We start from the raw sequence: 24,860 nt of genomic DNA, 5'->3' as shown, positions 1-24,860 counted from the left end.
ATGGGTATTGTCTCTGTGTGAACAAGGAAGATCGTCTGTCCTAAAAGTGACATCTGCTAATGTTTTCCTTATGTTGGGAGTATTCTGTGTTTATGTGTCCAAAACATGATTTCTGATGATTCTGAAAGATCCTCTTCAGGCAAAAGCTGGTTTCTCTTGACTACTCTCCAAAAGTTGTGAAACAACCTGGGGCCAGGAGCATCATGTCAGTCAGAAACACAGATGCTTCATAATCTTTTGCCAAGACCCTGGGCTGTCGGAATCACTTCCGTCGTGAAGTGGGCCACTTGGAAATACAGCTTCTCTCCACGGAGGACAACACTCTGGAGGACTCAGCAAAAGGCTCCAATTCCCTGGCACTCATTTAGCACCCTACAGATTACCCAAAGTGGTAACAGCTGAGGAACAATTTTAACCAATAAACACTAAATTAGGAATGTAAGAAAAGCCTTCTCATTTGCTCCTTTGGTCTTAAAAATGATCATTCTAAAAAACAATCCAATGCCTAACTCATTGGATGATGGATGCTAGACACAATTTATTTCATGGAATCTAACCTGTTTCTAATTTGTAATTCAAAGATCCATATTTTAAAGCTGTCTTCACAATGAGGCAAGACCTTAGGCATCATAATATCACTTTGCTTAATTATTCTACATGCCAGCTGCAGAATATTATATCTTGTAAAGTATGGCGCTGAAAAGCAATGTAAACCAACGTTAACTCTAAATTCCTAAAAAGTTTTTATTTTAGTCTTTGTTTTCCTCCCAACTTCTAGGCATCTGAAAAAATACCTGCCAGATGATCATGAAAAGGTACACTCCGGCTACTCTCTGAAAAGAAGATTTGGGGTCAAACCATCGAACATAGGTCCAGCTAGCAGGAGTGAACTGCAGCACAGCTCTCTTGATCTTCCCGGTGGTGGTATGAATGTCCCTGTAAGAAGAGAATGGCTCCAGTGAAAATCCAGAGATAAAGCAGGGGGAAAAACAAACCACAAGAAAAAAATCCTGTGCGCTGATGATTTTTATAACAAATGCTCAGGACAAAGAGACTGCTTTTTATTTGAATTGTGACTCAAAAGTCTCTATTTATACAGGTAAAGCAGGTGACAGAAGCACACTCAATGGGGAATTGTACTGATGACAGGCACAGGGCAGCAAGGAGACTGTTCCCACCCACTGCTTCTCTCCCAGGTAAAACTGCACACACTCCGTATTCTTGCATCACCCACATCACTTCTTTACCCTATTTCTTCCCCAGAGCAGTAAACACTTTGGGTTGATGAACAGTGATAATTAACCCTTCTTCATTTTCATCCTCGAAATTACTCAAAAGTTTCATACACCCATGAAAGAACTAAACAGTCCTATAATTTACAAATGTGGACATTAAGGCTCAGAGACAGCAAGTGGCTGCCACACTCAGCATTAGGGGTGGGTGTAGATTCCAGCCCTTCCTGTCCTAGTCCAGGAGAGCCAAAACCCAAGGTACAATAAATACTATTTAATAACTGGTAATGAGTCTTTAATTCCACAAATATTTATTTCATGAACTTTCATGTCTCCAACATTGTGCTAAGTGCTTGGAGGCACAAGCACCAACCAGTCAGGCCTTCTGTTCTACTGGATGGGAGCACGGAGAGTGATAGGAAACCAGGGCTGTTCCTTCATCCACCCACCTATCCACCAACAAACTCTACTGAGAAAACATCACAGCAAGAAGATCTGTGGCACACTGGTGGCAAAAAATAGAGACCATCCAAAAATAAACAAGAACTACAAAAGACTTGTACTGTAAAAATAGCAAAGTGCATAGAAAGACTGAAAAGAAAATGGGAATAAGTAGAGATGCAGCGTGATCAAGAATCAGGATATTTAATACAGCAAAGAGGTTAATTTGACTTAATCTGTATTCATTTATACATTTAATATTACTTTAAAAAACCACCAACATGAGTTTTTGTTGTTGTTGTCTATTAGTTGGCCTTATGTCTTGGGAACTTGACAAAATGATTCTGAAGTCAAATTTCAAGAATAAACATAAGAAAACAAGGAAGTATATTGAAGCGAAGTATATTGTAGCAGTGTTTAAGAAAGCAGACATCCTGAGGCCAGGCGCGGTGGGCTCATGCCTCTAATCCCAGAACTTTAGGAGGCCAAGGCTGGCAGATCACTTGAGGTCAGGAGTTTGAGACCAGCCTGGCCAACATGGTGAAACCCTGTCTCTACTGAAAATACAAAAATTAGCCAGGTGTGATGGCAGGTGCCTGTAGTCCCAACTATTCAGGAGGCTGAGGCAGGAGAATCGCTTGAACCTGGGAGACGGAGGTTGCAGTGAGCTGAGATTGTGCCACTGCATTCCAGCCTGTGCGACAGACTCTGTCTCAAAAATAACAACAACAACAACAACAACAAAAAGGAAAGCAGACATCCTGGTGCAAATTCAGACTCAGCTGCTTGGTAGCTATGTGTCCTTAGGCAAATTACTAAACCTAAGCCTCAGTATCACATCATTCCTAAAATGAAGAGAATAATAGTGTCTACTCCCAGGACTGATGCAAGGCTCAAATGAGATACTGCTCGTGAAGCTTGCTTGGAGCAATACTTGAAGCATGGCTACTATTTTTGTTAGGTTAAATGCTGCCTTAAATGTATTAAAAAGTGACTGGGCATGATGGCTCATGCCTGTAATCCCAGCACTTTAGGAGGCTGGGGTCGAGACTAGCCTGGCCAACATGGAGAAACCATGTCTCTACTAACAATACAAAAATTAGCTGGGTGTGGTGGTGCATGCCTGTAATGCTAGCTGTGAATTACAGGCGCTGGGGAGGCTGACGCAGGATAACTGCTTAAACCCGGGAAGTGGAGGTTGCAGTGACTCGAGACTGCACCATTGCACCCCAACCTGGGTGACAGAGCAAGACTCTTGTCTCAAAAAAATAAATACATAAAAATTAGAATTAAAATTAAATATATTAAAAAGTGTCCTTGCAAGTCAGTGACCAAAGAAAGGTTTAGTAATAAAAGTGATGGGGAAAACTGGTTAACCAATGTAAAAAACATTGTGAAATCTCCTCCTCACATCATATACCAAAATAAATTTAAGACAGATTAAACACTTAAAACAAGAAAAACCATTAAAGAACTAGAAGAAAGGCCAGGCGCGATGGCTCACGCCTGTAATCCCAGCACTTTGGGAGGCTGAGGCGGGTGGATCACCTAAGGTCAGAAGTTCGAGACCAGCCTGACCAACACAGAGAAACCCCATCTCTACTAAAATACACACACACACACAAAATTAGCCGGGCATGGTGGCTAATCCCAGCTACTCGGGAGGCTGAGGCAGGAGAATCGCTTGAACCTGGAAGGCAGAGGGTGCAGTGAGCCGAGATCTTGCCATTGCACTCCAACCTGGGCAACAAGAGTGAAACTCTGTCTCAAAAAACAAACAAAACTAGAAACTACAAGAAAATACTAGTTAAAATTTACCTAAACAAAAAGATTAACAGTATTTTTGATGTTTAAATAAAAAATCCACCACAAACTAGTTTAAAAGGGGATGACAGGCTGGGCATGGTGGCTCATGCCTATAATCCCAACACTCTGAGATGCCGAGGCGAGTGATAACCTGAGGCCAGGAGTTTGAGACCAGCCTGGCCAACATGGTGAAACCCCATCTCTACTAAAAACAAAAATTCGCCAGGCGTGGTGGCATGCGCCTGAAGTCCCAGCTACTTGGGAGGCTGAGGCAGGAGAATTGCTTGAACCCGGGAGGCGGAGGCTGCAGTGAGCTGAGATTGCACCACTGCACTCCAGCCTGGGCAACAGAGCGAGACTCCATCTCAAAAAAACAAACAAAAAAAACAGGATGACAAAATGGAAAATAAAGTCATTCATGGCAAAGTCTTAATAAGCTTAATCTATAGAAAGCACAAATAAAAGAGGGTAAATCCAATAGAAATTGATAGAAATCCAGTATCACAATTTTATGTGCGATAAATTTGACAAAGGTTTAAAAATGCAGTTCAAGGAAATAGTGAAATGGATACACATATATATTACAGATGAGATTATAAATTGGTACACTCTATTTCTAAGAATTTGTTTACCAAAAAAAAAACAAGACGATGCACACTAAGATATATGTCCAAGAACGATCACTCCAGTCTTCTTTATAAAAGCAAAACTTTGAAGCAACTAAAGGCCCATAAAATGGAACTGGTTAAATACTACATGGTTTATCCATATGTTGAAGTACAAAGAAGCCCTTTAAAATCATGTTTTAGAAGAATATTTAATGATGGGGGAAAATGCTATTTTGTTATATAAAGTAAACAAAGTTTTAAACACAATTGAAGCAACCACAGCTTTCATTATCACTATCATTATTCTTCCTTATCAATGGCATGATTCCTGCTGCAAACTGAGAAGCAAGTTTAACAAAGCAGGATAAAGCAATGCCGGCAGTGTGACTGTCTTCCACTGGAAGCACAGTGGGGCATGCAACTTAAAACTAGTCAGAGAACTTCCTGGATGGCAAGTGAGCTGAGTCAGCGAAGAAAAGGATGATCAGGCTGGCCTATGGGTACACAGGCCAAGTCTCAGGTGAAGAGAGGGGAGCATGGGCACAAACAGACCCTCGGGTGCCTAGGAGGGTATAGAGAAAGGATCTCCCTACTGGGGCAATGGATGTATTGACCATAACCAAAGACCATGAGAAGCCATCACAGGGGAATGACATAATTAATCTGATGTTTTCAAAAAGAACACTCAAGCAATGTTGTGGGAAGGACTGGAGGACTTAACCTGGAAACAGACGAATTGATCCAGGGATAGGAGTCTGAATGACGGCTGAGGCAGTTGGGATAAAAAAGAGGGAGTAGATTTGAGAAATCTTTTGAATTAAGAGGATGGTGTTAGGACCCCCTGAATACATAGGGTGAGAAAGAGAAAATCATAAATGTTTGAGCATTTTCTGAACAAATGCTTGAAATCAGGCTTATAATCATTTATGAGTTTCAGTTATTAACATGGAATTTATTCCTTATCATCAAAGACCATACTAAAATGGATTCCTACCAAAACAATTAAATATATGTCATGAAAAACTGTGATAATATCCAAAAAGAAGGCAACTCACTTGAAGCTTGCCCAGTGGTAAGTCCTCATCTCTAAAAACCGGCAAACGACCATGCCCAGCCAAATACCACCGCCATTGCACAACAGGATGTCCAGAATCACTTGATCCCACCAGCACTCGGCAAAATTGGGGAGGAGATGCATGAAGAAGAGCTGAGAAACACAAGAACCCATGGTTGAAATAATAAACAAAACTGGGTTACCATGCAGATAGATACATTTCCTTTTTAATAATACATTATTTCAGAAGAAGTCGTTGACATTTCATTTTTTCCTAATGTATAGAAAATAACCAACAGTAACAGGTTCTGCAATCTGTTTCTTATTTTTTATATTGCAGATGGCTTGCAAACAAACAGCACATAGCCAAACAGCTCTTCTCTTTTTGACACAGGGCTTTAAAGAAAGGATGGTCTCTCCTGAAAAATACTACCACTTAATTACCTTGGCTAACGACAATGTGACAAGAATCTGGGAGGGGAAAAGGAGAAAAGTTTCCAACCCTGACAACAAAGCATTGTCATAATTCTCGAAATTAGCAGCTTGAGAATTCAAGTTGTGCATTTCAAAAATATCCCCTAGATATTTAGGTAAAACACTGAGTAAGTTGTAAAAGAACAGTTAGCTCTTGATGACACGATGTAGGAAGCATGACAGTTTAATAGGAAATCTCACACCAACTGATTCACAATAATGACAATCTTTTATTAAGTGCCCATTGATGTGCAAGGTGGTGAGAGAAAAGGAAGTCAAGAGTCTTGATTTCAAGGGGAGGAGTCAGATGTTGTATTTTTGGGTTTTTTTTCTGAGACAGAGTCTTGCTTTGTTGCCCAGGCTGGAATGCAGTGGTGTGATCTCGGCTCACTGCAACCTCTGCCTACCAGGTTCAAGCAATTCTCCTGCCTCAGCCTCCCAAGTAGCTGGGATTATAGGCACACACCACCACGCCCACTAATTTTTGTATTTTTAGTTGAGTCAGAGTTTCACCATGTTGCCCAGGCTGGTCTCGAACTCCTGACCTCATGATCCGCCTGCCTCGGCCTCCCAAAGTGCTGGGATCAGATGTTTATCCAGATAAACAGAACCACAAAATATGATAGACTGAGGAAAGTGTTACAATGGTGTATAAATGGAGTATGGTGGAAAAAAACATGCATTCTGACTGAGGTTGAAGGTTCCTTTGGCCTCTGGAACTTTCCTGGAGACAGCTTCTGCAAGAAAGACATATTGGAGGGGGAACATTAAGGACAAGAATGACTGATTTCATGAGATGGAGATGAAGATGTGGGCATTCCAGGAAAGGGAAACAGTAAGATCAAGGGTGGAACAGAAGTCCTCTGGAAATCAATTTGTCCAAAACAAAGGACGTATCTGCTGTGTTCAGAACAGCATGCCCTGCCGTGTGAAGGTCCAATGTAAGGAAGTAAAATTATTAAGACAATGCCTGGGAGTTCTCTGGAAAGAGACAAGCCTGTAATTATAAACCTTTGAAGCAATATAATAAATACCGCAAAGATAAAACAGTATTCATGAAAGCATTTTGTAAGCTATAAACAAATTATAAATATGAGGAATTTTTTGTTCTTAATGAACCTGCTGTCAAGAAGCTACAGAGTAGCTGCTGCATGTGATGGCTTGTGGCTGCATTCTTAACCCTGGGGGCCTGGTACTACCCTTGAAGTGTATTCCCAGGTTCCAAGCCATGAGATGGAATCTTAACTCTTGTCCTTAGAGAAGACAGAAACTTCAGCAGAAGTCCATGACACGTATTTGCTGAAAGAAAACTATGCAAGAGAAAGTGGGATGTGGAGGACATCCTCCAGCCTAAGGAACTTTCCTTGAAGGTACCAGGTTCTGGGGGTGAGATGGGCCCCCGACAGACCCAAGTCCAAGGAGGAGGGGGCTGCATTCCTTCATTCACTACAGATTTGTGGACCATCTGCCGCGTAGAAGGCAAAGTCCTTGGGTCTGGGAATACACAGGCATGGGCCCTGCCCTCTTGAGGCACAAGGTTTAGCAGAAGAGACACTTATTGAGTGTCTAACATGTGACGAGCATTTCAAAGGAGAGTGGTGAGGTGTTCTATTTCCAGCTGTATGAAGATGGAGCACAGTTACTGGAGGGGCAGGGAAAGCCTTCCAGAGCTGAGCTCTGGAGACAGCTTGTTAGCAAGTGAAGGGCGAGAAGAGAGGGAAGAGCAATGGGGAGGACTCTGTGGCAGAGAAGACAGCAGAGGCGGCTGCAGCACCAAGGGCAAAAATGAGGCATGATCAGGCTGAGGCTGCAGGCAGGGGCCAGTGAACCTGGAGCCTCGTAGGCAGGGTTGGAAGTTTGGATTCTATTTTAAGAGTAATGAAGGCCTGGCACGGTGGCTCACACCTGTAATCCCAGCACTTTGGGAGGCTGAGGCAGGCGGATCACTTGAGGTCAGGAGTTAAGAGACCAGCCTGGCCAACATGGCGAAACCCCATCTCTACTAAAAATAAAAAATTAGCTGGGTGTGGTGGCACACGCCTGTAATCCCAGCTACTTGGGAGGTTGAGGCAAGAAAATCGCTTGAGCCCGGGAGGTGGAGGTTGCAGTGAGCCAAGATCGCACCACTGCACTCCAGTCTGGGTAACAAAGACTCCGTCTCAAAAAAGAGTAACGGACAAACACTAAAGAGCTCGGAGTAGGAAAGAGCCTTGGTCTGGTGGGGTCTAAAGAGGATCATTTGGCAATAAATAGTGAAGAGACAAGCAATTCAGACGGAGATGACCGTGGATTAGAGACAAGTGGGAGCAGAGGTCCGAAGAGACGTCAGTGGACGACTGGGTGCTTAGAAGACTACAGAAATCTATAGGGCCTGGCGACCACAGGCACTGGGAAGTAGGGAAAGAAGGTACAGCAGATGCCCAGTCTGTAGTGCAAGCAGGAAGCAAGTGAGGCTGACAAGGGCCAAGTGCCTCACACAAGCCCATGCAGCAGCCGGGTTCCAAAGACACTTGGAATTCAGAAGTGGAATGTGGTGTAAGGGCAGGAATGTGGGCTTCACATCTGGAATCCAATCCTGGTTCACCTAAGGAAGCAAGGCAGTGTGCTCTGGCTCCCCCATTTGTACAGTGGGAATCTGTATACACCGCCTTTCCCGGTTTGTTGTGAGGACTTAGAAGGCATATGTAAAGTGTTGGGCACTATTATGGATCGGTTGAGTTGTGTCCTCTCAAGACTCCTATGTTGAAGCCCTAACCTCCAATACCTCAGAATTTGAGCTTATTTGGAGATAGAGTCATTGGAGAGGTACTTTAAGATGAGGTCATAGGGAGTACAGTGAGCTGCTAATCCAATATGACCTGTGTCCTTATAAAGGGGAATGCTCGTGTGTCCTTATGAAAAAGAACACATGGGACTGGGCACAGTGGCTCACGCCTGTAATCCCAGCACTTTGGGAGGCTGAGACAGGCAGATCATGAGGACAGGAGATTGAGACCATCCTGGCTAACATGGTAAAACCCCGTCTCTACTAAAAATACAAAAAATTAGCTGGGTGTGGTGGCGGCGCCTGTAGTCCCAGCTACTTGGGAGGCTGAGGCAGGGGTCACTTGAACCCTCCGGGAGTCGGAGGTTGCAGTGAGCTGAGATTGCGCCACCGCACTCCAGCCTGGGCGACAGAGCGAGACTCCATCTCAAAAAAGAAAAAAAAAAAAAAAAAGAACACCATGAAGCCTCAGACATGCACAGGGAGAACGCCACGTGACCACGAAGGGGCCATGCATCAACAAGCCCAGGGACCACGACTGCCAGGAAACCACAAAGATAGAGGAGAAGCCTGGAACAAATGCTCCGAAAGGCTCCAGGGGTAACCAGTCCTGCCAATGCCTTGATCTTGGACTTCTGGCCTCCAGAACAGTGAGAGGCACATTAACGGAAGCCACATCTAGCTGGCACACGTCTCTAAGTTAGGGTCAGGACAATGATGAGCATGGAGAAGTATACTGTGCATGTGGCCAAATGCTGTTCACTGGGAATGATTAAGAATAACAGAACAATAAAGAGGTAGTTCCCATAATTTCATTTTGCTAATAGTTTTTCAAGACTATAATTCTTTTATTAAGTAAATACAACAAACTTTTGATTACTGACATATTAGAGCTAACATTTAGAATCCATTTTGCAGCTACCAAATACCCTGGATGCTCTTATAGTACTTGAACACACAATTCTATTATCTCAAACTGGAAGCTAGTTAGTAGGTCAACTGATCTATTGAATTCTAAGCAGATCTCCTCATTCCCATTTATTTGTCTTACTTGGAATTTTAACTTCATTCTTTAGCTTTATTTCATTTGTTTCTCTTTAACACTTGCAGGACCGAGGTACACTTTATTAAGTTAACAAGGAGGTTTTTTTAAATATTTGCTTGTTTTTTAAACAGAAGTATAAAATATTCTTATGGGATGGTTTAAATACGTTTTGTACCACAGGGGCTGGAGAATGGATTAACTGACTGTTAACGGACATATTTTTTCCAATATACAACCTACACACACGGCACAGTCTGGGGAACCCGCAATGCCCTCCTTCTTACCTCAGTCAGCTCCCAGGTAATACTGATTGTCCAGCAGAGACCGTAACTACGGATCAGCAAGGCCTTCATGGCCCAGCCCCAGAAATGTCCAAATGCAAATATATCAAAGTGGCTGATAATCCTCTCCCAGGTGATCACATGGCAGTTCACAGCATACTCCTATTTAAAATAAAAAAGTGAATAATTAGTGAAACTCTAGAAATCAACTTGCTTCCAGGATTCTGCCAGTAAATGAAAAGAACAGATATGACCTTGACAACTAATAAGTCTTGCTCAGTAACAAAAAGAGAAAGTTTTAATAACTTAAGGGTCTTGAGGGAAAATGGACAAGTATTTGAGTTTATAAATCAACACTGCTTTGCTGTGAATTGCAAAAGCTGCATTAAAATGAGAAGCAAAATAATTTTACAAAGGCTCAACATATCCTAAAGAGGTGGTATGACATAGATCATGTCATCTGACCACCGGGCAACAATATTAAAGCCAGTAACTACAGCACAAATACAAGATTCCCAATAGATTTGGAAATTTAAACACACATTTCTAAATATCATGGATTAAAGAAATCATAATATAATTTTTTTAATGTGCCATAACGATAATGAAAATACACCATGTAAAAATTGAACTTTAGAGGAAAATGTAAAGCCTTAAATAGTTAGGCTAGAAAAAAGAAGAAAAGCACCCAACTTCAGTAATTAAAAGAACAGAGAACTCCCCTCCCCCAAAATATATCAGATACTACATAATTTAAATATTAAAAATTACAAAGCTTTTAAGAATTTTGGTTCCGTTTCTAGTATCTTTGTTTTTGATTATACATATTTCTAAATAATTTAATATCTTATCATATGACTGCATGACAATCTGATAATATAACATTTATCGGGAATCTCTACATTTCACATCCTTTCTTCCCAAAATTAATTTGATAGGCAGTAGTAAGCATTGGCAAATATTCACCCCCTATTATCAGCCAGCTGAAAAAAATTCCATAAACTATAATAGTTTTAAATTCCAGAAATACTTTCTGAGAGCAAAAGAGCTTCCCTGTCTCTTCTGAAACCCACCACACATCAGATTTCCTTCTCAGATAAAATGCGTTTCAACTTGCAAAGCTGAACAAACATTTTTAAGAATTCTATTTTTTGAGAATCAGTATGATGTGAGATTATGCTGTGTAAATGGGAAATCTGGAGAAAGGAGGATAAAATTCAATAGGGATGAGTCAAGATAAGGCTTAAAAAAAAAAAAAAAACTGCCCTGCAATAAGATGAAAAGTCTCTTCCCGGACTCTGGAACAGCACGTTCTTGTCACAGAGAATCACAGGCTGACAGAGGGAAATGCCCTTAGGCTGAAGCAGGTTATATATTAGGTTAAGGAGCATGGCCACGTCCCATCAACTCAAATGTCTCAACCACCCCACCCTCTTCTTTACTCTGGAATACACTGTGTAGAGTTAGATAAGGAAGGGATAAAATCTGTTTTTAGAAGGCTACTCTTAAAGTAATCACAGCTTGCAGATAACTCTGGAGGCCTTTATACTCTATTAAGTATTTCTACGCTTTGACACGTGGGAAGGCACTTTAAAAATCATAAAGACCAATCCATCTATTTGCAGTATAGTTAGTAATGAACAGATTTGCCAGTTATCCCCTTCGTAAGACTCGAGGTCCCGGTCCTGGAAGGGCCACAGGGCACTGCAGTTTAAAGCAGCAAGATAGCTGCGTGCAGGCAGAACCCTGGGAACCAGGAGGAACAGGCTTTAACCGAAGACAGCGGAGAGCTGAAGCCTGGAAAGGGGGTCAAGTGGACAATGTCTGTGAGCAAAATATGGGTAAAGACAGATTCTGCTGACCTCCCAACTGCTCCTAGGCTGAACTTGGCAACCCTACCCTCTGCCTTGCTTGCTGGACACCTAACCAAATACCAAGTTCTATTCATTTTACCTCCCCAGGTTGTTCTTTTATCCACCTCACTGCCACTATTATTTCTTGCTTAGACTTCCGTAATGACAGCTTTCGAAAACTGTGGAATGTGTCAGGCATATAACAAAGTATAGATGATGCTATAATAAGCACCTGGGCATTCACATCCAGCTTCAGACTACAGAGAGATCTTGAAAATCATCATCAGATCATGGAATGTGCATGCATGTGTGTGAGGGTGTCTGGGGCAGGAGGACGGGGAGAAAGGGGTTGGGTAGCATGCCCGTCCCAGTGCAGAAGGATCTCCACTACTGCACACACTGGGTCTCCAGCCCAACTATCTGTTCACTCCTCTCTGGGGCAGTTGCTGACTTTGGAAGAAGAAAGAGATCCAACCTCTTTTAGGTCCTCTTTGGAAATTACCTGCCTACAGACAGCACAGGTTCTCATCAGCTCCCCCAGCCATGCAGCAACTTTTATGGGTCAGGCCCTGCTTTGTAGAAGAAGCTTGTGGTTGTCTAATGGGCGAGGGGAAGACAGGCTTGCTTAATTCAGCCCAGGTCTAAAGCCATCTGCTCCACTGAGCTTTTACAGGAAGAAATCAGCTGAGATTTTGAACTCTTGTTTCTGTTTCCAAACTCCACTAGAAATGGAGGTATTATTGATTGACCTCCTAAAACATCAACACAGGTCATGTAGCTCCTCTGCTTATAAACCTTCCATGGCCTTTTCGTACATTTAGAATAACCCAAACTCCTCATCCCAGCTGGCTCAGCCCTGGCCGCCTCCTTAGCCTCAGGCAGGGCCCTCTGCCTTGTGATCCCTACACTCCTTCTGTACCAGACTGGTCCCAGCTCCCCACACCCCCAATCAGGGCCTCTGCATAGGCTGTCCCCTTTGTAACGATTGTGCTTCCTTGAATCTAGGACATGCCTTTTTCACACTGTATTGTTTTGAGAATTAGGGTGACTATTTCAATATATTACAATGTGTAGCACTTTCAATGTAAGGTTTCTTTTTCTTTTTTCTTTTTTTTTTTGAGACAGAGTCTCACCCTGTTGCCTAGGCTGTAGTGCAGTGGTGCAATCTCAGCTCACTGCAACCTCCGCCTTCCGGGTTCAGATGATTCCCCTGTCTCAGCCTCCCGAGTAGCTGGGATTATAGGCGCGTGCCACCACATCTGGCTAATTTTTGTATTTTTAGTAGAAACAGGGTTTCACCATGTTGGTCTCAAACATGGTCTCAAACACCAGGCTGGTCTCAAACTCCTGACCTTGTGATCCGCCCACCTGGGCCTCCCAAAGTGCTGTGATTACAGGCATGAGCCACCATGCCCAGCCCAAGGTTTCTTTTTTTCTCCTCCAAAAAGTCATACCTATAATTGATGGTGCATCTTAAAATTGATGTTGACCTCGCAAAGCCATGACCAACCTTCACATTATAAAAAGAGAGACCACCAGACACTGTGTGCCTCCTAGTGTGATACGTAGCACCAGCTATGAAGCAGTCCCACTATAAAAACTGATCTGGAATCTAGAATCTCATCCAGCCCCTACACCTGAGTTCTACTTTATAGAAGATACAGGGGGACAAAAAGAACATGTTAAATGATGATACTGCAAATGCAGCTGCAAAATCCAGATGTGAAAAACCCTATAGAGTAAAGCAATGTGGTTTCTTTGACAAATAAACTTTCAGGAAATGATGAGGGGGAATTACAGATGAAAACAGATTTAAAAGACACATCAACTGCAATGTGTAAACCTTGTCTGGATCCTATTTTGAATAAATCAACTGTACAGAACATTTACGAAGCAACTGCAGAAATGTGAACACTCACTGCGTACTATTCACTGTTCAGTGGTTATGCTAAAAAAAAAAGAAAAAGAAAAGAAAAGCCCATCTATTTTAGGTTTAATTTCTGAGAACTGTTTCAAAATAATCCAGGATGTGGAATGAAAAGGTAAAATAAGTTTGGGCCTGTGTCAATAATACTGACACTGGGTGATGGGTACATGAGGTTATAGATTCTCTCTACTCTTGCACAGGTTTAAAATTTTTCATAATAAAATTCTAAAAAGCTGTTGAAATTGTCTTAGGGTTCAACAGCCAACAATTATTGGTTTAATTTGCCTTCTTGTAGACTCCAAGCTCCAAGAGGACAGGGAGCATGCCCACCCTCTCCCCACTCCCTCCAGCATGGGATGGTGTCTTATGAAGAAGAAAAGCGGGGTCAGCATTAATTCGCCAAAGACTGCTGCTTCAAGACAACCCAGTCTACAAACTTGTCTGAAATTTAAAGACATATTTTTGCATAGAATCAATATTTTAAAATGCAGCAACTTTTCAATTACACAAACAAACTGCCTCTAATGGGATTTCAGTGATCCAATTTACAATATTTATAATATTATAATATTCTAAGGGATTTATAATATTTTATAAATATTTATATTTATAATATTTTATGAATATTTATATTTATATTATATAATATTTTATAATATTAATTTATAGTATTGATTCTAAGAGAAAATGAAGTCTGAGTCTCAATGTATGATACCAGGCATGGACCATGGTCTATCAAGATTAGGAATAGGTAGCAGCATGAAGGAGTGGAGAGAGTAGGGACTCTGGGAAGCCAGGAATTATAGACCTGTCTTGCATAAAGGAACCACTAATGAATAGGTCCTTAGAATTGCAAAAGACAACTTTAAAGAAGTATAAAGGGATGGGATTAGAGATGAAGAAGATGAGGCTGTTTCAGCACCAGTTAGAACTCTACAAGCTGAACACAGCCTCGTGCTTTACCTTGGCAAGAAAGATTTCGCCAATACTTGAAAACTAGAGTTTAAAAGCCAGGTTCAGCTACTTGGGGGCTGTAACTGTGACATCTGGATGTCTCTGTGAGATCAAATTCCTAAGAAAGCCAAGTGTCAAGAGCATTATTATTCGATTCAATCTCCTCCTACTGGCTGTGAGAACTGGATCAACAGAGGCACACAAGCACATCCACCTGCAAGTCAGTTTACTTTGCAATGTGACCACTTTTGGTCAAAAATGCAAGAAAGATGTTTAGGAAAATATTACATTTGGGATCTTTCTCCCAATTTCTATTTCCTAAGGCTCCTGTGAGCATCAAAGCACTTATTTTTATGACTATATACTGGAAGCACACTCCAAATGAAAAGTACAGGTTTTGACGCCAGAGAGATCCATTGGCTTGTGTTTTCAGTGAGATACTGCATTTTTAGCTTCCATCTCCTCCTCTGTAAAATGGTGATATGAACATCTAGCATGCATGCATGAGGCTTACGTAGAATATAAAGTGCCCTGCACAGTGTCTGACAAATAGACAACTCATAATAAATAACTGCCATTATCCTCATAACCGTCATCTGCATTATCATCATCATGATAGGCTAAGATCTTCGTCAACCTCTGCCATTCTCTCCCTTAGAGTAAACAAATTTCAAAACAGACTTTCTCCCCTGAGACTGATAAATAATTTCTGGCATTCTTATTTTAGCTTTAAGCATATCCCTTAAAAAATTTACAGATAACAATCTTTAAATACCACTCTAAGAAGGATTTCACCAGTGTCACTATGGGGGAATGATTATTTCTTGGACCTTTTATTAAGTCCCTTTGTATTACTTCTTGTTTGTCAAAGTAAGCCCATCTATGGCCCAAATTCCTGTTCTCCTTTTCAGAAAAGAATTAACCTGTACCAAATGTTGGGATTAAAAAACATTGGAAACAAACACATTATTATATAAAATAGTCTGATATTGTGATTCATAATAAATAAATAATTTGGTCCTTGTCCCCACTTCCTGGCCCAGAGCTCCTGAAACCCTTGCAATTTTCCTGACCAACAGGGGTGCCAGGTGCATCTTTTGTTCTAATACCTGTTCTTTGACCCCAGTTACTGACACAGAGTTCCCAATCCCTTGGAGTTTCCTGGGTGATAGGAGCATCTTTTGTTCTAATGAGGTGACTTGGTAAGTTCCTGGGTGGGGGCTGGTTATCAGAAAGACCAAACCATGATTAGAAGCCTAGAACTTTCAGTCCCACCCCCCATCTTCCAGGAAGGAGAGCAAGACTGGAGATTGAGTTAAAAATTGATCATGGGGGGCTGAGCGCAGTGGCTCACGCCTGTAATCCCAGCACTTTGGGAGGGCAAATCACCTGAGTTCAGGAGTTTGAGACCAGCCTGGCCAACATGGTGAAACCCTGTCTCTACTAAAAATACAAAAATTAGCTGGGCGTAGTGGCGGGCGCCTGTAGTCCCAGCTATTTGGGAGGCTGAGGCAGGAGAATTGCTTGAACCAGGGAGATGGAGGTTACACTGAGCCGAGATTGTGCCACTACACTCCAGCCTGGGGGACAGAGCAAGACTTCATCTTTAAAAAATAAAAAAAAATAAAAATTGATCATGGGCTGGATGTGGTAGCTCATGCCTGTAATTTCAGCACTTTGGGAGGCTAAGATGGGTGGATCACTTGAGGTCAGGAGTTCGAGACCAGCCTGGCCAACATGTTAAAACCCTGTCTCTACTAAAAATACAAAATTAGCCAAGTGTGGTGGCACATGCCTGTAATCCTAGTTCCTCAGGAGGCTGAGGCAGGAGAATCCTTTGAACCTGGGAGGCCAAGGTTGCAGTGAGCTGAGATTATGCCACTGTGCTCCAGCCTGGACGACAGAGTGAGGTGCCATCTCAAAAAAGAAAAAAAAAAAAGGCCAAGCATGGTGGCTTATGCCTGTAATCCCTGCACTCTGGGAGGCCGAGGCAGGCAGATCATTTGGGGTCAGGAGTTCGAGACCAGTCTGGCCAACATGGTGAGACCACCGTCTCTACTAAAAATACAAAAGTTAGCCGGGTGTAGTGGCGGGTGCCTGTAATCCTAGCTATTCGGGAGGCTGAGGCAGGAAAATTGCTTGAACCTGGGAGACAGAGGCTGCAGTGAGCCGAGATTGTGCCACTGTACTCCAGCCTAGGCAACAGAGTGAGATTCTGTCTCAAAAAAAAAAAAAAAAAAAAAAAGTTCAAGCCTATGTGATAGTCTCCATAAAAATCTCGGAACTCTCAGGTTCAGAGTTTCCAGGTTAGTGAACACATCCACAAGCTGGGAGGGTGGTGTACCCCAGCACCACAGAGACAGAAGCTGCTGTCCTCAGGACTCTGCTGGACCTCGCCCTAGGTACCTCTCCATCTGGCCGTTCACCTGTATCCTGTACCATGTCCTTTACAATAAGCTGGCAAACTTAAATATTTCCCTGAGTTCTGTGAGCCATCATAGCAAATGATCATGCACAAGGAGGATACTGTGGGAACCCCTGATTTGTAGCTTATTGGTCAGAAGCACAGATGACAGCCTGGACTTGCGAGTGGCATCTGAAATGTGGGCAGTCTTATGGGACAGGCCCTTAACTAGTGGGATCTCATGCTAACTCCAGGTGTCAGGAAAGTTGGAGAATTGGTTGGTGTGGGAAAAACCCACACATCTGGTCACAGAAGTGTTCACCGTCAGTGAAGAGAAAAGTAGTTGGTTTTTCCCATATAATTAGTCTCTTCAGTAAAAGCCAAAATAGAGTCGTTTTAGCCAAGAATACAATTTTTTTGTATGGTTTAATAAAAATAATAGTAACAAATGAAATAGCCTAAATCATTACAACTGGCCTCTCTGTGGCAAGCAGTGGGGCAGGACCAAGGCATCAGAGCCAGAGAGTGCAGGTGCTGAGGGTGAGGCTGACAGGTGCAGGGGCAGCCGCGGTGACCCAGAGCCTGGGGTGTTGGGGGCACCATGGCAGACCTCACAGTAGGCCTCACAGGCAATGCTACTTTGTTCACTTCACAATAACCCCCAAGTAAGTATTACTATTTCAACTTACAAAAAAATGGAATAATCTAACAAGTACTTTGCCCAAAGTCCCACAACTACCAAGTAACAGAGGCAGAATTCACGCCCAAGGCTGTCTGACGATAAGGAGTATATTCTTCCTCACAGACCCATCTGCGTAATGAGAGGATATCCTTTCCCTGGACTCTATCACCTGTGGACAACCATGCAACTCAACAACCCTCCCAAAGACCTGGTTTCTAGGTAACTACACAGGAAATATAGAGAAGGAACAATTTAAAATGTCAAGTCTACTACCTCTTACACCCAAGAAAGAATCTACCAGTTTCTCCAAAGGGCCGCTGACAAGTACATACCATGACATCTGCTTCCCTTGTGGCATATCGAAGATTTGGATCTAGCCAATACATGAGAGATTTAACCTGCTCGAAATTCAGGAAGAGTAGGAATACCAGGAACAGGAAGTAGAGCACACTGAGTCCTGAGAGAAACAAAAACATGCTGAAGTTTAGAAGAGATCCAATAGTCAGACACACACATTACACATTAGACTCGAATGGCATTGCCAAAACCAGACACTAAGATTGTAGCACAGCCTGTCAAGACTCCTCTTATAATCTGGGATTTCCTTTGATGAGATAGTCTGATTCACAGTCCTAATTCAGATTGAGAGGGGTCAATAAAACTATCTCTGAGAAACTGATGCTAACTTAGATTGAGACTTGAAGGACCGCGAGGCAAAGGGTGTGTGGGGTGAGTGTGAGGATCACACGCGACATTCAGGTAGAGAACGGTGTGCAGGTCGGTTTCTGAAAAGAGAAATGTCTAGGACCCAATATGTGGCTAGAGCACTAGCAGAGAAGGGAACAGAGCAAGGCAGCCCTGAAGTCAGGGCTTAAAGGCCACGGCCAACATTTCAGATTTGATTGTAAGTTAAGTGGGGAAATAAAATGATCTCGGTAATATTTTAAAAAGCCAACTAAGTGGACTGGAGGAGGGCCAGGCTGTGTGTGGACAGTACTACTGGTGTAAGGTTCAAGAGGTGGCCCAGGGCCACTTATTTGAGACTTACACTCCACATTAGCCCTTGTAGGCATTATTTCATTGTTCTGTCATCTCATAATTGCTATCCTAATAATCACTACGTGTAATTTAAAAAAGAAATGTTAACAATGCACTTTTAGAAGGCAAAAGCCTGTCCAATACATTTTAGAGAGATTTCAGAAACCATCACCAGGGGTTTTGTGGTTTCTCTTTCTCTTGAACCCATTGGAATTAAAATGTTTATGCGGGACATTTAGAGACCGTGATACAAATGACCTTGGATCACAGCGTCCATCCAAACTTGGCTCAGCGCTAATCTCCAGTGAGCCACTCCGGAGGAGAGCACGTCCGTGGCTGGCATGAAATCCACTGCAAGCGCTATAGTGCCAGGCCTTCCAACAGCCACCCCTCTCCAGGCCTCAGGGAGCTCAAAGGAGGCCAGGGTGGTATGTGGCCAGCCAATAATTGCGCATCCTAGGGCCCAGGGAATGCACATTTTTTAGGCAAGTCGATATGAGAATTGCCTTCAATTTGCTCTTACGCACCACCCATTTTTTACTAATTTTTACCACAAATGCCCCCCACTACACTTTTTAATAATTATGGTCCTCTTGAATAATTACATTAGGACAGAAGGAATCTGTGGTGCAGGGATTCTCAATCTGGAGTTCTCGGTTGGGCTTTGAGGTCTGTGAAGCCCTGGACACTATATGCAGAACTGTGCATGGTGAATGTCCATGGGTGCACACATAGGGAATGGGTCTATCTATAGGTCTCATTGGATTATCAAAGGGCTCCATGCTCCCAAAAGGCTCTCAGGAAGGAAATAAAACTGCTTATTACCTACCATAGATCATTTGAAATAGGAAGAATTCAGATGTGTCCAACTAGCTGAAAATAACTTATAACTTCAAACAGCACTATTAAATCAATGGGAGGTATGTATGTTATAGCCAGGACTATCTTTTTGAAAATGTAAATGGAATCAGGTCACTCTGGGAAAAACCCTCCCGTGATTTCCCCCTGCCCTTCCTGCCCTGCTCTGTACCCTGGCCCACAGTCCCCATGATTACGTCTGTGCCCGATGACTCTCTGAGCTCTCTCCTACTCTTCTCCCAGGGCTCACTATGCTTGGGCCACACTGGCCTGGAAGTGGTTTCTAGCTGTGGGCTATTTTAGCAGCTTTTCCCTTCGCCTGGGATGCTTTCCTCCCCCAGAATCTTTGCAGGCTTGGATCCTTCTTTGTATGACAGTTTCAGACTCGGCATCACTCCCTCAGGCCTCCCATCACTCCTCAAGCTAAAGCAGACACCAGCTCCTGTCACCTCCCCTGGTCTTAACTAGCTTCCTAATAACTTCAGATAGGTGATATTTTTTGATTACTGATTTGTGTAATAGTTTGTTTACTAACTGTCCTCTGTCTCCAAGTGGAAGGGCAGCTCCTTCAGGGCAGGCTCCTGTCTGTCTGGTCTTCCCTGGTGGCTTCAGGGCCCAGAGCAGCACCTGTTACACAGCACACTCAGTGAATGGCTGCTGAGTGAAAAGCTCACCAATCAATTCAAAGAGACTAAGAGTTACCTAGAAGCTCTGAAGACTGAAAGAACAATAGGCAGCCTTTAGCAAAATAGCAATTTCTTAGAGTTCTTGTACATTTTTACATAAGGTTACATTTACCAAACCTAAAATGATTCATTTGGTGACTGATTTAGGCCAGATGAAGCCAATATCCAAAGTTCTGAAGATTCATTTTAAATCCATTTAGGTGATTTCACTATTTAGACTACAAAATCAAGTAAAAATAAGACATCCAATATTTATATGCTTATTTGTAACCCTTAGTTCAAATTAGGGTTCTTTGTCAGAAGTTTTTTTTTGTTTCTGAGTTCTCTCTCATTCATAACACTGAAGAAATTTGAATTGCTTTGTTTTCGTTCCCTCCCAGATGCTCACAAGACAAATGTGCTCATAGTAGGCACTTGGGCTTGCACTAGTAAAAACCAATATGAAAACACACAAAGGAAAACAAGAGATATTTGCTTAAGTCAAATCCTGTGTACATTAAGAGACAGCAACATAAAGAGGCATGTGGAGTTGAAACAGTTCACGTGTAAGAGAATTTAAGTCATCATCAACACTTCATTTTGTGTCAAATAATTTTAAGAAACCACGTATATTAGGAACATCAAAAAGTAAAAAGCTAGAATAAAGTTTTAACTATTAAGTGTGGCAAGTAAAAGTCTTAAAGTGATGAACAGAAAAAAAGATTAAAAAAATAGAACATCCTTTTACACTGCTAATGGAAACTCACCAAAAACCATTCGCCATAAGGCTGGATGAGGTCGAGTGAACGGACCTGCAGATAAATAACATTATAAAGTTAGAATGAACTGGTTTCAGAGAAGGCTAAAACTTAAGGTGCTGCTGATCTCCATACAGATAACAATAAGATAAGCTCTCTACTGTTAAAAGTGGTTTTTTTTTTTTTTTGGTTTTGTTTTGTTTTCTTTGTCACATAAACACTTTGAGGTCAAAGTTTGGTTGAAATGTTTTCTCCACATTATAACAACTGTCACCACAATCATCACAGGCACCACTCCCCACAACAGAGATTTTTTTAAAGCTTTGTCTTAAGAAGTCAGAACGTAATTTCCCATGGAAACAATGTTGTAACAGTGAGTGGGTCACCAGGCTAGGCTTAAGTGTCTGTGATATATATTGTACCTTAACAAGTAAAATGTCCCAGCTGTCCAGGAGCTCCAGGGAAAGAGGTTCTGGACAACACAGTCATCATTGTGTGCGTGCATTTGCGTGTGTGTGTGTGCATATGTGTGTGTGCGTGAGAGAGACAGAGAGAGAGAAAGAGAGAAAGAGAAAGAGAGAGAGAGAGAGACTGAAAAATAACAGAGGAAAAAGAAACACTGTGTGGCTTTTGATTATGACTTGTGCTGACAAAACACCTCTGACATGGCAATCCAGTTCAGACACAAGCAGATTCTACACAACTGAAACAAAAGTCTCATAGGACAAAACTTTCCCTTACGACAAGTGATACGCCAATACTTTCTCTTTTTTCAGTAAAAAGCAGAAGAAGGAGAAGAAAGCAAGCTGAGCCTTGACCTTACACCTCACAGCTATGGAAAAGCACCATTCTGGTTAGTACCTGTTCTGTGCAGGGCTGCTCACGCCTTTTGAACAGCCTTCCTACACTTGCAGAATTTCCAACGTTATGAATCCCGTGTCCCCAGGAGAGACACCAGAGCTTGTTTCCCAGCCTTCTTTACAGGTAGGGCTCGGTCTGCAGTGGCACTCATGCCAGTGTTGGCCTCAGGAGCTAGTGACAGTGAAGGGAGTAGGCACAGCTCTCCTCTGTTTCTCTAGCCCTGGCCAGTAGGGGCAGTAGTCAGGTGGTGGCCATCCAAAGTGGCACTCCCTTAGAATCCATTGCAGAAGTGACACTGGGGCAGACCATAGCCCACGCTCACTGGGGTTTCCTCCTTAGAACAGTTCTGGGGGTGGTGCCTGTTTCTGGAAGCTCAGACTATGGCTGGTTTCCAAGCAAGCCTATGACACTGTGAGCCACTCCTAGTCTTTAACAGGCTCTTTAATGAGCACAGTCAGCTTCTGTTGCTTGCAATCTTGAATCCTATCTGAGGCAAATATTCCACTGTAATTTTTATTCCTGAATTCATTCTAAAATCATCTATATATTCTTAAAAAGACCACACTGAAACATATTTTAACTACTTTCTTTGGATGAGTCAAGTTCTTATTACGAAAATCAGTTACAAGTACCCCCCACCATTCAAATCTATCAGTTCCTAGGTGGCAGTTCGGATGGTGAGTTTGGTTCATGAGAGACTCTGCTTTATTCAAATGTGTTTGGTTCCTGCGTTTTGGATGGCAGGTAGTGAGAACTCAGATGGTTAAGGGTTTATTGAAAATTCATCTAAATCTGTTTGATTTCTGAGTTCTAATAGTGAGGGCCCAGACAGTGAGGAATACCTATAGTCCTTTTCAAAATCAGCTGCTTCTTTCTCAGAAAGTCACAGTGAAGGTTATAAACCAGGATCCCCCACCAGGTAATATGAAACCACCACCTTTTGTCAAGTCATTGGGAAACTCATGGCTAAAACTGTCATCTTTTCAGTTATTTTCATTTCCAAATACTCCTCTTTACTCATGGTAGGTGATAGCTCTTGACTTGTCACCGTAAGTGACTTCTGTATTTTGGTAGCCTCCTGACTTGCAAATATTACTTCATTTTTATGTTGCAAATGACAACATAAAATTAACCTTTTAGACATAAAATGGGACGTTAGTTTTCTGTATAGTTTCCTCTTATAAGATTCAACTCTAAAACTGTATGACCTATTATTTGGCTTGTGACAAAATCAGCACTTAAAAATCCTATAATGTTATTCTCAAGAGTAATCATGACAGGAGTCAGCAGTACCTTCCTGAGCACTTACTATGCACCAGGCTGTGGAATGAGACACCCCCACACAGTGTCATAAGGACTCAGTGACAAAGGTGTCATCATTACTCCCACTTTACAGATAAGGATACTGAGGCAGAGGAACCTGCCCCAGGTCATGCAGCTCATGGAATCTACCTTAGTTCCATCAGAGCCTCCTGTGTCACCAGGTTGAGTCATAAGGAGCACCTGGGGACTTTCCTATGAACTTTCACAGAACTGGGTGAGCTCAGGAAGAGGAGAGGGTTAGAGAGGGTGTCTGAGGGTTGAGCCTGGACTGGTTTCAGAACCAGGAGACCGAGGGGAAAGAAACAAGCTAGGGGTGTTTAGAGCTGATGCAATAGGGGGAAAGGCATGGCGCAGGCTTTACCGTAATGTGGAACTGATAAGCTGGCTCAGGAAAAGCAAGACCAGGGAAAGGGCAGGGAACTGATGGCTCTAAAGATAAAAGCCAGGGACCACCCTAATCCAGGGAGGTGGGAACCACTGGTAACTCTTGCCTACAAAAGGTGAGATAAGGCCCTGGAATGTAAGGTGACCCTTTCAGTAACTAACTTCAAAACCCAGTCTAGGTTTGATTTCAACCATCAAATCTTTATGTGAGGCTTGTCATAACTGCCCATGGCCTCCTGGGAAAAAAACTCTGAATTTTTTAAAGTGGTATTTTAGAAAGTACATTTTCGTAGCATTATACACTAACAGTGCAATCTTTACCATCAGACAGCAGTAAAAGTATCATTTTACTTTTTCAAAAAAAAAAAAAATTGAGGATGAGGCTGGTGTGTTCTAGATTATAAATCCTGATACTTATGCTCACTAGGTTACCTGCACCTGGCCACTCCAGTCAAGTCACCTTTGCAAAGCCTAAGGGTGTACGTGCCAGGGGTAGGGACACAACTGGGGAGGAGCCCCACCTTCCACAGCATCACCTGCCCGGCATGAGCCCCACCTGTAGCATCCTATGAACGTTCATGTCATCTCAATGCCTTCCTCACAGATCTTGTTTCCCAACAGACTACTGACTACTTTCCCAGTGGTCTTGTTAAGGCAGGCTTCCTTCTCTTCTCTGACCATTGTTATGGTTTTGAGGTTATTAGAAGGGCTCCGCCTCATGGTTGCTTTCCACAGGAGTTCCTACTCCTTATCTGTGCTTTATATCCCATTTGATGAAGGTTGCCTGGGAGAATTTGGATCTGTGGTGTGGTTACTTACTCTCTTGCTTATGTTGGAGAATTGGGGAAGACTTCTTAGGGCAGTGGTGCAGCAACAAATGCTGGGTTTTGGTTTTCTTATGAGGGACATTTAAAAACTATGTGTTTTATTTTCTTTATTGTTCCTTCCACCTAGACTACATCATTTTCTTTTTCTTTTCTTTTCTTTTTTTCTTTTTTCTTTTTTTTTTTTTTTGAGACGGAGTCTCACCCTGTCACCCAGCTGGAGTGCAGTGGTGCGATCTCAGCTCACTGCAGGCTTCATCTCCCAGATTCAAGTGATTCTCCTGCCCCAGCCTCCCTAGTAGCTGGGATTACAGGTGCACGCCACCACGCCCAGCTAATTTTTGTATTTTTAGTAGAGACAAGGTTTCACCGTGTTGGCCAGGCTGGTCTCAAACGCCTGACCTCAAGTGATCCACCTACCTCAGCCTACCAAAGTGCTGAGATTACAGGTGTCAGCCACCACGCCTGGCCTAAAATACATCATTTTCAATCAGATATTAAGAGCAAGATTAATTTCAAAAAAAATAGAAACCAAATGTCTTCATCATGAGAAGAGCTAGCATTTTAAAATCTACATCAGAAATTAGAAAATAAGATCATTGCCTGACTCACCAGAAACAGTTA

At 42.5% G+C, this 24,860-nt stretch overlaps 1 protein-coding gene across 1 annotated transcript in view; it reads right to left on the bottom strand.

Annotated features, from left to right (window-relative positions):
- The window catches only part of PTDSS1 (phosphatidylserine synthase 1), a 71,624-nt gene that overhangs the window by 28,523 nt on the left and 18,241 nt on the right, over positions 1-24,860 (bottom strand). Inside the window, exons 3-7 of the mRNA XM_008001153.3 lie at positions 20,854-20,898; positions 17,858-17,982; positions 9,709-9,867; positions 5,143-5,294; positions 795-936 (exon numbers count right to left, since the gene is read on the bottom strand). Coding sequence (XP_007999344.1) covers positions 795-936; positions 5,143-5,294; positions 9,709-9,867; positions 17,858-17,982; positions 20,854-20,898 — 623 coding nt within the window. The remainder of the gene's footprint in view (positions 1-794; positions 937-5,142; positions 5,295-9,708; positions 9,868-17,857; positions 17,983-20,853; positions 20,899-24,860) is intronic.

This window comes from Chlorocebus sabaeus, chromosome 8 (genome assembly GCF_047675955.1).
Source record: "Chlorocebus sabaeus isolate Y175 chromosome 8, mChlSab1.0.hap1, whole genome shotgun sequence".
Taxonomy (NCBI): Eukaryota; Metazoa; Chordata; class Mammalia; order Primates; family Cercopithecidae; genus Chlorocebus; species Chlorocebus sabaeus.
Note: the sequence above shows the minus strand (reverse complement) of the source record. Positions and strands in the feature narration are given on the sequence as shown.